This window comes from Aquarana catesbeiana, linkage group LG08 (genome assembly GCF_042186555.1).
Source record: "Aquarana catesbeiana isolate 2022-GZ linkage group LG08, ASM4218655v1, whole genome shotgun sequence".
Taxonomy (NCBI): domain Eukaryota; kingdom Metazoa; phylum Chordata; class Amphibia; order Anura; family Ranidae; genus Aquarana; species Aquarana catesbeiana.
The window spans coordinates 4,013,805-4,027,210 of NC_133331.1; the positions used below are offsets into that span (position 1 = coordinate 4,013,805).

General features: G+C 47.4%; 1 protein-coding gene across 2 annotated transcripts in view; it reads right to left on the bottom strand.

The window, feature by feature from the left end:
- The window catches only part of C1S (complement C1s), a 66,443-nt gene extending 56,293 nt beyond the window's left edge, over positions 1-10,150 (bottom strand). For both annotated transcript variants that reach the window (XM_073595440.1, XM_073595439.1), the window contains exon 1: positions 10,007-10,150. In XM_073595440.1, coding sequence (XP_073451541.1) covers positions 10,007-10,017 — 11 coding nt within the window. In that variant the 5' untranslated portion in view covers positions 10,018-10,150. The remainder of the gene's footprint in view (positions 1-10,006) is intronic.
- Between the last annotated feature and the right edge of the window lie 3,256 nt (positions 10,151-13,406).

The window sequence follows — 13,406 nt, forward strand, 5'->3', positions numbered from 1 at the left end:
ACTCTGTTCATACTTTTGGCACTAGTGAGTGCCTTTTTTATAAATGAAAAGAAAACTTTTTTTACCAGATTTACACTATGATGTCCCTCCTTTCCATCCATATGCTGATATCCACTGATCTAACACACCGTGGAAGAGGATCCTGCATTGGATACCTGGAACAAAGGGCTGACTTAACTACATAGGTTTTACCCCTGTAGGGGTGCAGTGTGGATCTGGTGAGTGTGGAACATAAGGGGGGCATGAGTGTTGATCACTTTCCGCACAGAAGTTGTGACCAATCTGTCATATATAGTCATCGTGGAATTCGGCACCAGTCACTTTGGAGAGTCACGACGTTTATGGACATTGATTGCACAAGTCACTTTGGATTATTATAGGACATTACATATATTTTGTGTTGCCTGTTATACACATATATTCTCTTATTAGCACTTTATAATCTTGTTTAAGGATGAAGATTTTGCTACACAACATTATTTACATATCATTTTCATAGTTTTACAAGGTAGTATCTGGATGTGATATAGATTGTGGATGTGTGTCTGGAAGTTCTTCACTTTGACCACTAGGGGCACGGACATTTATTTAGTCCAGGGGTAGGCAACTAGTAGCCCTCCAGCTGTTGTGGAACTACATTTCCCATGAGGAATTGCAAAGGCTGGCAGTTACAATTACTCCCAGAGGCATGATGGGACATGTAGTTCTGCAACAGCTGGAGGGCCCCAGGTTGCCTCCCCCTGATCTAGTCCATTTGTCCTCCCGTGGGTCATGTTATTCTAACTAAGCAATCAGCTAGATGGAATAATGCTGTGAGAATGCTTAGTGCACTCCCAATGTCTTCAGTCGTTCTTTGTTTGTGGCTCTTTCTGCCTTTAGTTTTGCCTTCAGCAAGTGAAATGCTCAATTGGGTGGAGATCAGGTGATTGACTCAGGCATTGCAGAATATTCCACTTCTTTTCCTTCAGAAGCTCCTGTGTTGCTTTTGCAGTATGTTTTGGATCATTGTCCGTCTGTACTGTGAAGCGCCGTCCAATCAACTTTGCTGCATTTGGTTAAATCTGGGCTGACAGTACAGTGCCTTGAAAAAGTATTCATACCCCTTGAAATTCTCCACATTTTGTCATTTTACAACCAAAAACGTTAACGTAATTTGTTGGGATTTTATGTGATAGACCAACACAAAGTGGCACATAATTGTGAAGTGGAAGGAAAATGATAAATGTTTTTCAAAATGATTTACAAATAAATACAGGCACACCCCGCTTTATGTACACTCGCAAGTACGAACATTCCCGCGCAGCCACAGTATGGCCTGGAGGAGGCGGAGCTGCTGCCCGGAGTTGTCGCCAGGGAAGAGGCCTCAAGTGAAAAGGCAAAGTTCCCGCCAGCCAGCCCAGAGTTGCCGTCTGTCCAGCCAAAAACCTGCCTAAATGTAAGTGGATTACTGTACAATACTATAAACTTCGCTCCCTGACCCCCCCCCCCCTCACTACAGCCCCTGTATGCCTGTAAATGACTATTGCAATGCAGTACATGCATTAAGAAGTAAAAAAAAGGTATTGCTTCACTTTAAGTACATTTTCGTTTTACATACATGTTCTGGTCCCATTGTGTACTCAAAAGTGGGGTATGCCTGTATGTGAAAAGTGTGGCGTACATTTATATAGCGCCCCCCGGAGTCAATACTTTGTAGAACCCCCTTTCTCTACAAGTCTTTTTGGGGATGTCTCTACCAGCTTTGCACATCTAGAGAGGGACATTTTTGCCCATTCTTCTTTGTTAGGCTTGATTCACACCTATGCATTTTTAGTGCTTTTTGCATTTTGCAGATTTGCACTACAGAACTTGTTCCATTGGAAACCATGTTGAATGGACTGTAGTGCAAACCTGTAAAATGCAAAAAGCACTAAAAATGCATAGGTGTGAATCAGGCCTAAAATATCTCAAGCTCTGTCAGATTGGATGGAGAGCGTCTGTGAACAGCAATTTTCAAGTTTTGCCACAGATTCTCGATGTGATTTAGGTCTGGACTGTGACTGGGCCATTCTAACACATGAATATGCTTTGATCTAAACCATTCCATTGTAGCTCTGGCTGGATGTTTCGGGTCGTTGTCCTGCTGGAAGGTGAACCTCCGCCCCAGTCTCAAGTCTTTTGCAGACTCTAACAGGTTTTCTTCTAAGATTGTCCTGTATTTGTCTCCATCCATCTTCCCATCAACTCTGACCAGCTTCCCTGTCCCTGCTGAAGAAAAGCATCCCCACCACATGATGCTGCCACCACCATGGATGGTGTGTTCAGGGTGATGTGCAGTGTTAGTTTTCCCCCCACACATAGCGTTTTGCTTTTAGGCCATAAAGTTGAATTTTGGTCTCCTCTGACCAGATCACCTTCTTCCACATGTTTGCTGTGTCCTCCACATGGCTTCTCACAAACTACAAACAGGACTTCTTATGACTTTCTTTCACCAATGTCTTTCTTCTTGTCACTCTTCCATAAAGGGCAGATTTGTGGAGAACACGACTAATAGTTGTCCTGTGGACAGATTCTCCCACCTGAGCTGTGGATCTCTGCAGCTCCTCCAGAGTTACCATGGACCTCTTGGCTCTTCTCTGATGAATGTTCTCCTTGCCTGGCCGGTCAGTTTAGGTGGACGGCCATGTCTTGGTAGGTTTGCAGTTGTGCCATACTCTTTCCATTTTCCGATGATGGATTGAACAGAGCTCTGTGAGATGTTCAAAGCTTGGGAGATTTTTTTATAACCTAAACCTGCTTTATACTTCTCCACAACTTTATCCCTGACCTGTCTGGTGTGTTCCTTGGCCTTCATGATGCTGTATGTTCACTAAGGTTCTCTAACAAACCTCTGAGGGCTTCACAGAACAGCTAAATTTATACTGAGATTAAGCCTAGGTTCACACTGACAGCGTGATTGAAATCAGCTGAACTCATAGCTTCATGTCAGTTCGACTTCAGGAGCGATTTCAGAGACATCTGTGCGGGTTTCTGCATAGATGTCTATACAAATCGCACCTCAAAGCCACCAAAAGTAGTACAGGAACTACTTTTGGGAATCGGTGTGGCGCCGCAAAGTCGGCATCGAACTGATTCGGACGGTGTCATTGCCGGCAATAGCCGCCGATTTGGCATGCGATTCGACATGCCAAATAGAATCAATGTGAACCTAGGCTAAATGACACACAGGTGGACTCTATTTACTAATATGGTGACTTCTGAAGGCAATTGGTTCCACTAGATTTTAGTTAGGGGGTATCAGAGTAAAGGGGCCGTATACAAATGCCCCCCCCCCCCCCACTTTTCACATATTTATTTGTATCATTTTCCTTCCACTTCACAATTATGTGCCACTTTGTGTTGGTCTATCACATAAAATTTCAAGGGGTATGAATACTTTTTCAAGGCACTTTATATCTCTGCAGAATCCGGCTGCTTCTGTCACATCATCAATAACACCAATGACCCAGCACCACTGGAAGCCATGCATGCCCATGGGAAAAGAAGAAACGGCTGCACACCGGCAATATCGATCCAATGTAGATTTTTTTGAACAAACTGGTACTCATGACTGCCAACCAAGACAAGAACAATGGAGAGTTGACGCGTTTCACACTGCAATAGTGCTTCTTCAATAGTGCTTCACACTATTGCAGTGTGAAAGGCGTCACCTCTCCGATGTTCTTGTCTTGGTTGGCAGTCATGAGTACAAGTTTGTTCAAATAAATCTACGTTGGATCGATATTGCCCGGGTGCAGCCGTTTCTTCTTTTCCTATTACGGTACTTTCGGTGGCGAGCCGTGGCTTGCACCCAGCATTTCTGGATCTATTTAATTGGGATCACCTGGAGTGACGTTACCTTCTTGGATTAGCCATGCATGCCCATGTCATCACACTGCATGTTCCACCATCTGACCACCGGTGACGTTGTGTGCTTTGGATCATGAGCTGTTTCAAGCCTTCTCCACACTTTTTTCTTCCCGTCATTTTGGTACAGATTAATCTTAGTTTCATCCGTCCAAAGAATGCTTTTCCAGAACTACTCTGGCTTTTTTAAATGTTCTTTGTCAAAGTCTAATCTGGCTTTTCTATTATTCAGGCTTATGAATGGTTTGCACCTTGTGGTGAACCCTCTGTATTTGCTCTCGTGAAGTCTTCTCTTGATTGTAGACTTTGACAATGATACGCCCACCTCCTGGAGAGTGTCCTTTACTTGTCTCCACCTCCTGGAGAGTGTCCTTCACTTGTCTCCACCTCCTGGAGAGTGTCCTTTACTTTTCTCCACCTCCTGGAGAGTGTCCTTTACTTGTCTCCACCTCCTGGAGAGTGTCCTTCACTTGTCTCCACCTCCTGGAGAGTGTCCTCCACTTGTCTGGATGTTGTGAATGGGTTTTTCTTTAGCATAGAGAGGATCCTATGATCATCCACCACTGTTGTCTTCCGTGGACGTCCAGGCCTTTTTATGTTGCTGAGCTCACCAGTGCGTTCTTCTTTCCTCAGAATGTACCAAACTGTTGATTTGGCCACTCCTAATGTTGCTGCTATCTCTCTGATGGATTTGTTTTGTTTTTTGAAGCCTTACGATGGCCAGTTTCACTTGCATGGACAGCTCCTTCGAACGCATGATGTAGGTTCACAGCAATAGATTCCAAATGCAAATAAAACACTTAGAATCAACTCCAGACCTTTTACCTGCCTAAATGATGAAGAAATAACGAAGGAGTAGCCCACACCAGACCATGAAACAGCTTTTGATTCAATTTTCCAATTACTTTTGGTCCCTTGAAAAAAAGGGGGTGGCTATTCTTAAGAGCTGTAATTCCTAAACCCTTCCTCCGATTTGGATGTACATACCCTCAAATTAAACTTTAGAGTGTGCACTTTCACCCCATATCCATTATATAACGATAGCTAGAATATGTTTTGGTAAACACCTGAAAAAAACATATATATGGTCCTCACTGTACGTTATTCCAGAACAAAGTAACATGTTTGAACTGTAGGGGTGATGGGCTGCCTGGGACATGACAGAGATCACTGTTCCCGATCACTGAGAACAGCAGATCTCTGAGACGTCCCCCCCTCAGAACGGGGATCCGCCTTGTTTACAATGGCAGATCCCTGTTCTGCCTCTGTATACAGTGATCGCGGGCGGCTGGTGGACATCGAGTCCGCTCGACCCGCTCCTGCAATCTCACATGCACAGACCGACGTACTGGTGCGGTGACCCATAGCAGTAAATGTACGTGAGCTGGTCGGCAAGTGGTTAAAGTCTTGTTTCTTTTCTTTCAAAATAACAATCATGTTATCCTTACCTCCTCTATGTAATGGTTTTGCACAGAGAAGCCACGATCCTCCTCTTCTCGGGTCCCTCGCCGGCACTCCTGGCCCCTCCCTCCTGCCGAGTGCCCCCACAGCAAGCAGCTTGCTATGGGGGCACCAGTGCCGAGCTGCAGCACTGTGTGTCCATTCAGACACGGAGCCACGGCTCAGCCCCGCCCCCTCTCTCCTGATTGGCTAACTGACTTTGATTGACAGCAGCAGGAACCAATGGCACCGCTGCTGTGTCTCAGCCAATCAGGAGGGGAGTCCCAGACAGCCGAGGCACTCGTGCACATCGCTGGATCTAGATGGGGTAAGTATTAGGGGGGGTCTGCTGCACACAGAAGGCTTTTTGATCTTAATGCATAGAATGCACCTTCTGCCTTTACAATCACTTTAAGACAGCCTACGGCACTTTGCACCCAATCGTTGCTCCTCGCCTCCCTTAACACGCAACCTCAGTGGTTAGCATTGCAGCTTTTACTGCTTTCCTTGTCTGAATGTACCAGCACCAGTGAAGTATCTACCACGAGACAAAAAAGGCGTTTGCCTTGGGTGGCATTTTTCAGGGGACGGTTCATGATAGGCAGCTGCAGGAATCACCCTAGTATCGTATTTTTAGAGCTGGCGGTCGGCTCTCTTGTAATAGTAAATCGCAATAGGAGTGGCTGACTAGCTGCTTGATTGTTATTACAAGCAGCGGGAGGGGATGTACCCCCCCCCCCCGCCCTCCTCCCACAGCTCTCTTGGGTTCTCCCGTCCCACTGGACCAGACCTGAGTGACCAGCCACCGCATCTGCCGGCTTGCCAGACAGCCAAGCAAAGCAGGGATGAGCTGTTCACACCAGACACCCAGAAGCAAAGATATGACATCACTTTTCAGTTTACTCTGAAACCATTCGCGCCATTTTTATAAAAAAAAACGCCGATCTTGGTGTTTTGAGTGTTTTAAAGTGCAAAGGAGAGATTTAGGGGTCTTTTAGACCTCAGGTCCCTCCATAAAGAGTACCTGTCACCGCTTATTAGTCACAAAGGATGTTCACATTCCTTGTTACATAGTTACATAGTAGGTGTGGTTGAAAAAAAGACACAAGTCCATCAAGTCCAACCTATGTGTGTGATTATATGTCAGTATTACATTACATATCCCTGTATGTTGTGGTCATTCAGGTGATTATCTAATGCCGCGTACACACGGTCGGACTTTTCGTCTACAAAAGTCCGACAGCCTGTCCGACATACTTCCGACGTACCTTCGGCGGACTTGCAGCAGACTTTCTTACGAACGGACTTGCCTACACACGACCACACAAAAGTCCGACGGATTCGTACGTGATGACGCACACCGGACTAAAATAAGGAAGTTCATAGCCAGTAGCCAATAGCTGCCCTAGCATGGGTTTTTGTCCGTCGGACTAGCACACAGACGAGCGGATTTCGGGGTCCGTCGTAGTTACGACGTAAAGATTTGAAGCATGTTTCAAATCTAAAGTCCGTCGGATTTGAGGCTAAAAAAGTCAGTTGAAAGTCCGGAGAAGCCCACACACGATCGGATTACCAGCCAGCTTTAGTCCGTCAGCGTCCGTTGGACTTTTGTAGACGAAAAGTCCGACCGTGTGTACGCGGCATAATAGTTTCTTGAAGCTATCAATGCTCCCCGCTGAGACCACCGCCTGTGGAAGGGAATTCCACATCCTTGCCACTCTTACAGTAAAGAACCCTCTACGTAGTTTAAGGTTAAACCTCTTTTCTTCTAATTTGAATGAGTGTCCACGGGTCTTGTTAAACTCCCTTACGCAAAAAAGTTTTATCCCTATTGTGGGGTCACCAGTCTGGTATTTATATATTGTGGGGTCACCAGTCCGGTATTTATATATTGTGGGGTCACCAGTCCGGTATTTATATATTGTGGGGTCACCAGTCCGGTATTTATACAATGAAATCATATCCCCTCTCAAGCGTCTCTTCTCCAGAGAGAATAAGTTCAGAGCTCACAACCTTTCCTCATAACTAAGATCCTCCAGACCCTTTATTAGCTTTGTTGCCCTTCTTTGTAGTCGCTCCATTTCCAGTACATCCTTCCTGAGGACTGGTGCCCAGAACTGGACAGCATACTCCAGGTGCGGCCGGACCAGAGTCTTGTAGAGCGGGAGAATTATCGTTTTATCTCTGGAGTTGATCCCCTTTTTTTGATGCATGCCTAGTGACAGCAATAAAAGTGATAAAAAAAAAAAAAAATTAAAGGAGAAGTTTGGCTGGACTTCTCCTACGGATCCCAGGAGTGTAGTTCGTTCTGCACTCCTGTGACCCGTTTTCAGCAGACTGCGGGCTGAAGCCCGCTGTTGGCTGACGTCTCAGAGCCGATCTAGAGTTGGGCAAGATCATGACAACTAAGTTGAAATTTTAACGGGCCCTCCCATCCGTCTGCATGTCTGGACTGGCACCCGGCTCAGCCTCTCCGCCTGACAGCCCAGCCCTCCAGTGAGTGGGGGGGGGGGAGCAGAGATCCGGAGACTGACGGTCACCTCACCAGCTCTGTGCTCAGGGAGCTCTGTAAACCGAGCGATCAGTGGTGTTTGATTGCTCAGTTCTCAGTGTTAGACCATGGCGGGGGACAGATGCAGTATCCACCTAGGTAAGGCTACTTTCACACCAGGGCAGCACTGCATTAGCGCTCATTTTAGCGACGCTTTACCGTTGTTTTAGCATCGCTTTTTGGCCGCTAGCGGGGCTCTTTTAACCCCCGCTAGTGGCAGAGGAAAGGGTTAAAACTGCCCATGTTGCGGTGCTTTGGAAGCGCTTTTCAGGCGCTTCGGAAGCGCTGCCCATGCACTCCAATGGGCAGGGGCGGTTTAGGAGAGGTGTATACACACCGCCCCAAAGATGCTGCTTGCAGGACTTTTTGTGATGTCCCGCAACTGCCCCGCCCCCGTGTGAGAGCACTCGGTGGCATGGGAGGCGGTTTTAAGGTGCTTTACAGGCGCTAATTTTAGCGCTAAAAGACCTGAAAAACGTCTTCAGTTTAAAAGTAGCCCAAGTATATTTCTGAAAAAATATACAAACCCATACTTGTTTTGTAAAGCAACAGTGTAAAAAAAATGAAATAAAAATTATAATAATAATAATAAAAAAAAAAAGAAAGTGCCCCATCCTCCCGTGTTTGCACGCAAAGGCGAAAGCGCATGCCGGTCTCTCACGCACGCAAACAGCGATTCGAGCACCAGACCTCCTCTGTAGATATAAAGTGATAACCTATAAAGGCTTTTAAATTGCCGCCTATAGATAGTAAAATTTACATTGTTTGTCGCTGTTGCACGGGTGTGCGCAATTTTAACCACTTGCCGCCCGCCATATAGCAATATGATGTCGCCAGGATATCAAGCTGCTGCATGCCACCGGGGGGGGGGGGGGGCGCGCATCGCGGAAATCGTTTTTGCGGCGTGTCAGTCTGATACACCGCAACTCCGATCTAGGTAAAGAGCCTCTGATGGAGACTCTTTACCACATGATCAGCCGTGTCCAATCACGATCACGATGTAAACAGGAAGAGCCGTTGATCGGCTTTTCCTCACTCGGGTCTGACAGGCGCGAGTAGAGGAGAGCCGATCGGCTGCTCTCCTGACGGGGGGGGGTCTGTGCTGATTGATTATCAGCGCAGGCACCCCCACCCCCCCCCCCACCCCGGTGGGCCACGCTGGACCACCAGGGATGCCACCACTAGTCACCACCAGGTATGCCACCCATGGCCACCAGGGATGCCAATCAGTGCTCACAATGGATACCAATCAGTGCCCACAATGGATGCCAATCAGTGCCCACAATGGATGCCAATCAGTGCCCACAATGGATGCCAATCAGTGCCCACAATGGATGCCAATCAGTGCCCACAACGGATGCCAATCAGTGCCCACAACAGATACCAATCAGTGCCCACAATGGATGCCAATCAGTGCCCACAATGGATGCCAATCAGTGCCCACAATGGATGCCAATCAGTGCCCACAATGGATGCCTGCCAATCAGTGATGCCCATCAGTACCATCCATTAGTGTACATCAGTGCCACTTATCAGTGCCCATCAATGCCCATCTGTGCCACCTATCAGTGCCGCCAATCAGTGCCACCCATCAGTGCCGCATATTAGTGCCTATCATCAGTGCCGCCTTATCAGTGCAGCCTCATCAGTGAAGGAGAAAACTTACTTATTTACAAATTTTTATAACAGAAACAAAAAAAAATCTAAATTTTCGGTCTTTTTTTTATTTGTTTAGCAAAAAATAAAAATCCCAGAGGTGATGAAATACCACCAAAAGAAATCTCTATTTGTGGGAAGAAAATGATAACAATGTAGTTTGGGTACAGTGTTCTATGACCGTGTAATTGTCATTCAAAGTGTGACAGCGCTGAAAGCTGAACATTGTCCTGGGCAGGAAGGTGTATAAGTGCCCCCTGTATTGAAGGGGTTAAAGCGGCTGGGGTGGGACAAATTTAGATAGGGGGGGGGGGGGCGATTTTAGTCTTGCCTAGGCTCAGCACAAAACCAAATTCCACCACTGACCAGCACCCTATAAAATAAGAGACCCAAAGTGCAATCCCGTGGATTGCTAGCTCTGTGGGCTAACAAGTGCAGCACACTTCTGAGGGTTAGAAGAGACAGAGTACTCACCTTGTACCCATCGCTGAGCCCCGCTGTGTCACCACAAAGCCAATTTTCGAAGGCTGAGAGAAGGGAAAATTCTGCAGGAAAATTTGGATCTAACTTTATGAAGTTGTGATTGTCTCCCTCACATACTCACATACTCTGGACCCCCCCCCCCCCACCCCCCCACCCCCCCTCCTCCTAACGGGAGTGCAGAACCAGGGACTTTTGTTCTGTCCATGTTCTGAACTTTGGAGTCCCCCAGCGGCCAACATCGGTTATTTGCTCTCCTGTATAACAAACCAGAGGAGGGATGGGGGGGGGGGGGGGGGGGGGAGGGGCTCATGATGACTTAGGGCTCTGGGGGAATTTCCCAATTTTTAAAAACAAGAAATAAAGAAAACGAGGGATCCAGATGTGAAGAAGAGGGTGGGGTGGGGGGGTGGGGGGTCAGCCGGCCTGAGCATGCCGAGGGGGGAAAAAACAAAAAACTGGTCAAATCTAACCAGCCAATGGGATTCCATATGGAAATGTCCGGGATTTCACAAGACTTGGGAAGAATTTGGTTGAAAGCAGCTGATTTCCAATAAATGAGTACGGAGGAGGAGGAGGGGGGGGGGGTATGAGAGCCAATGACCCGCACAATCAAATCTGTCCTATCTTTAAATACATAAACATGTGGCCCGATTCCAGAACACGGCAGGGAGGGAGAAAAGCCAACGTGATGGAACTTGTTAAATAAAAAAGAAAACGTCTGCAAGGCGAAGCGTATTTCACGGGGGGGGGGGATGGGGTGAGACTTCGAAAAGCCATAAAAAAAAAGTTTTTCAGTTTTATCTTAAAGCTGAACTCCGGGAATGAGACGAAATCCTCCGTTTCAGTGCCCCCCCCCCCCCCCCTCCGGCACTGCAGTGGTTAAATTCTCATTTAGTCAATGCGGTGCAGGGGTAAGGTGTATTCCTAATCTCAATGGCCGCATTCCTCCTTCCTCAATTCATCCCTCCCCCCCCCCCCCCCCCCCACCCACCCCCGCAGCATCCTTCCTGAACAGCTTTGGGCTTCAAAGGGTTTAAATGCTGGTTTAGTCCGCGGGTGCAGGGATAAGGTGTATTACTGATCTCAATGTGGGGCTCCAGCAGGCTTCCTCAAGTCATGTGACTGCCCCCCCCCCCCACCGCAGCGTCCCCTCTAAGAAGCTTTTGGATGCAAGGGTTAAATCCTTAGTAGGGGGCAAGGGTTCTAGCAGGCTTCCTCAATCCATGCAACCAGTCACCGGTAGCGTCCCCTTTAAGCAGTGTCTGTCTGCAAGGGTTAAATGCTCATTTAGTCTATGGGGTGCGGGGGTAAGGGGTATTATTGTCTTTCCCTGGCTCTTGTAGGCTTCCTTAACCAGTGCCACCGATATCCCACAGTGTCCTCTCTAAGCCGTTTCAAACTACAAGTGTTAAAATGCTTATTTAGCCCAGGGGCGCAGGGGTAAGATGTATTACTTGCCTCATTCCTGGACCCCTGCAGGCATCCTCAGTTCATACAACTGGTCCTCCACAGCACCCGCTCTAAGCAGATATAGGCTGCATTCTCAGTGATGTCACCACTCTCTAGTGAATGGATAGGTTGCATTCACAGTGATGTCACCGCTCTCTAGTGATTGGATAGGCTGCATTCTCAGTGATGTCACCGCTCTCTAGTGATTGGATAGGCTGCATTCTCAGTGATGTCACCGCTCTCTAGTGATTGGATAGGCTGCATTCTCAGTGATGTCATCGCTCTCTAGTGATTGGATAGGCTGCATTCTCAGTGATGTCATCGCTCTCTAGTGATTGGATAGGCTGCATTCTCAGTGATGTCATCGCTCTCTAGTGATTGGATAGGCTGCATTCTCAGTGATGTCACCGCTCTCTAGTGATTGGATAGGCTGCATTCTCAGTGATGTCATCGCTCTCTAGTGATTGGATAGGCTGCATTCTCAGTGATGTCATCTCTCTCTAGTGAATGGATAGGCTGCATTCTCAGTGATGTCACCGCTCTCTAGTGATTGGATAGGCTGCATTCTCAGTGATGTCACCGATCTCTAGTGATTGGATAGGCTGCATGCTCAGTGATGTCACTGCTCTCTAGTGAATGGATAGGCTGCATTCACAGTGATGTCACCGCTCTCTAGTGATTGGATAGGCTGCATTCACAGTGATGTCACCGCTCTCTAGTGATTGGATAGGCTGCATTCTCAGTGATGTCATCGCTCTCTAGTGATTGGATAGGCTGCATTCTCAGTGATGTCATCTCTCTCTAGTGAATGGATAGGCTGCATTCTCAGTGATGTCACCGCTCTCTAGTGATTGGATAGGCTGCATTCACAGTGATGTCACCGCTCTCTAGTGATTGGATAGGCTGCATTCACAGTGATGTCACCACTCTCTAGTGATTGGGTAGGCTGCATTCACAGTGATGTCACCGCTCTCTAGTGATTGGATAGGCTGCATTCACAGTGATGTCACTGCTCTCTAGTGATTGGATAGGCTGCATTCACAGTGATGTCATCGCTCTCTAGTAATTGGATAGGCTGCATTCTCAGTGATGTCATCGCTCTCTAGTGAATGGATAGGCTGCATTCTCAGTGATGTCACTGCTCTCTAGTGATTGGATAGGCTGCATTCTCAGTGATGTCACCGCTCTCTAGTGATTGGATAGGCTGCATTCTCAGCGATGTCACTGCTCTCTAGTGAATGGATAGGCTGCATTCTCAGTGATGTCACCGATCTCTAGTGATTGGATAGGCTGCATTCTCAGTGATGTCACCGATCTCTAGTGATTGGATAGGCTGCATGCTCAGTGATGTCACTGCTCTCTAGTGAATGGATAGGCTGCATTCTTAGTTATGCTGCCAGTATTTAAGAGAATATGAATGTTGTACTGTGGCGGTTAGTACTCAAAATTTTTGGGGGGAGCAAACAAACTGAAAAAATTCTGAAAAATACTGAAAAAAAAACATCATATGCAGCCACTGTGCCAAACCCCCAGCCCCCCTTCTCGCTGTCTGACCAGCATTTACCCCATCTTTGGGCGTGTCAAGCAGTGGGTTACGGCGGTTACGGCTCCTGTGTCCTCCATGCTCCGTTCCCGTGCGTCTCTTCTTCCCTTCTGCTAGGCATCCATTAGGATCGCCTGTGCCTTCAGACAATCAGGTGACCGATATTAGACCCGCGCTTCCTGATTGGCGGAGAGACGGTTCAGTGTTAGAAAAGCAAGTATTAATTTGCTTTTCTAACACACCTGGGTGGGCTCCGAGCGCAATGCTCTGCGCCACGAGTCCACCTTTTTTTGAAGCCTATTAGAGCCTATGGCTATAATCAGGTGCTTAAAAAAAATAATAAAAACACCCCCGCCGATGTAATTCAGGCGCCTGGCATCCGAAAAGGGGCCGAACGCC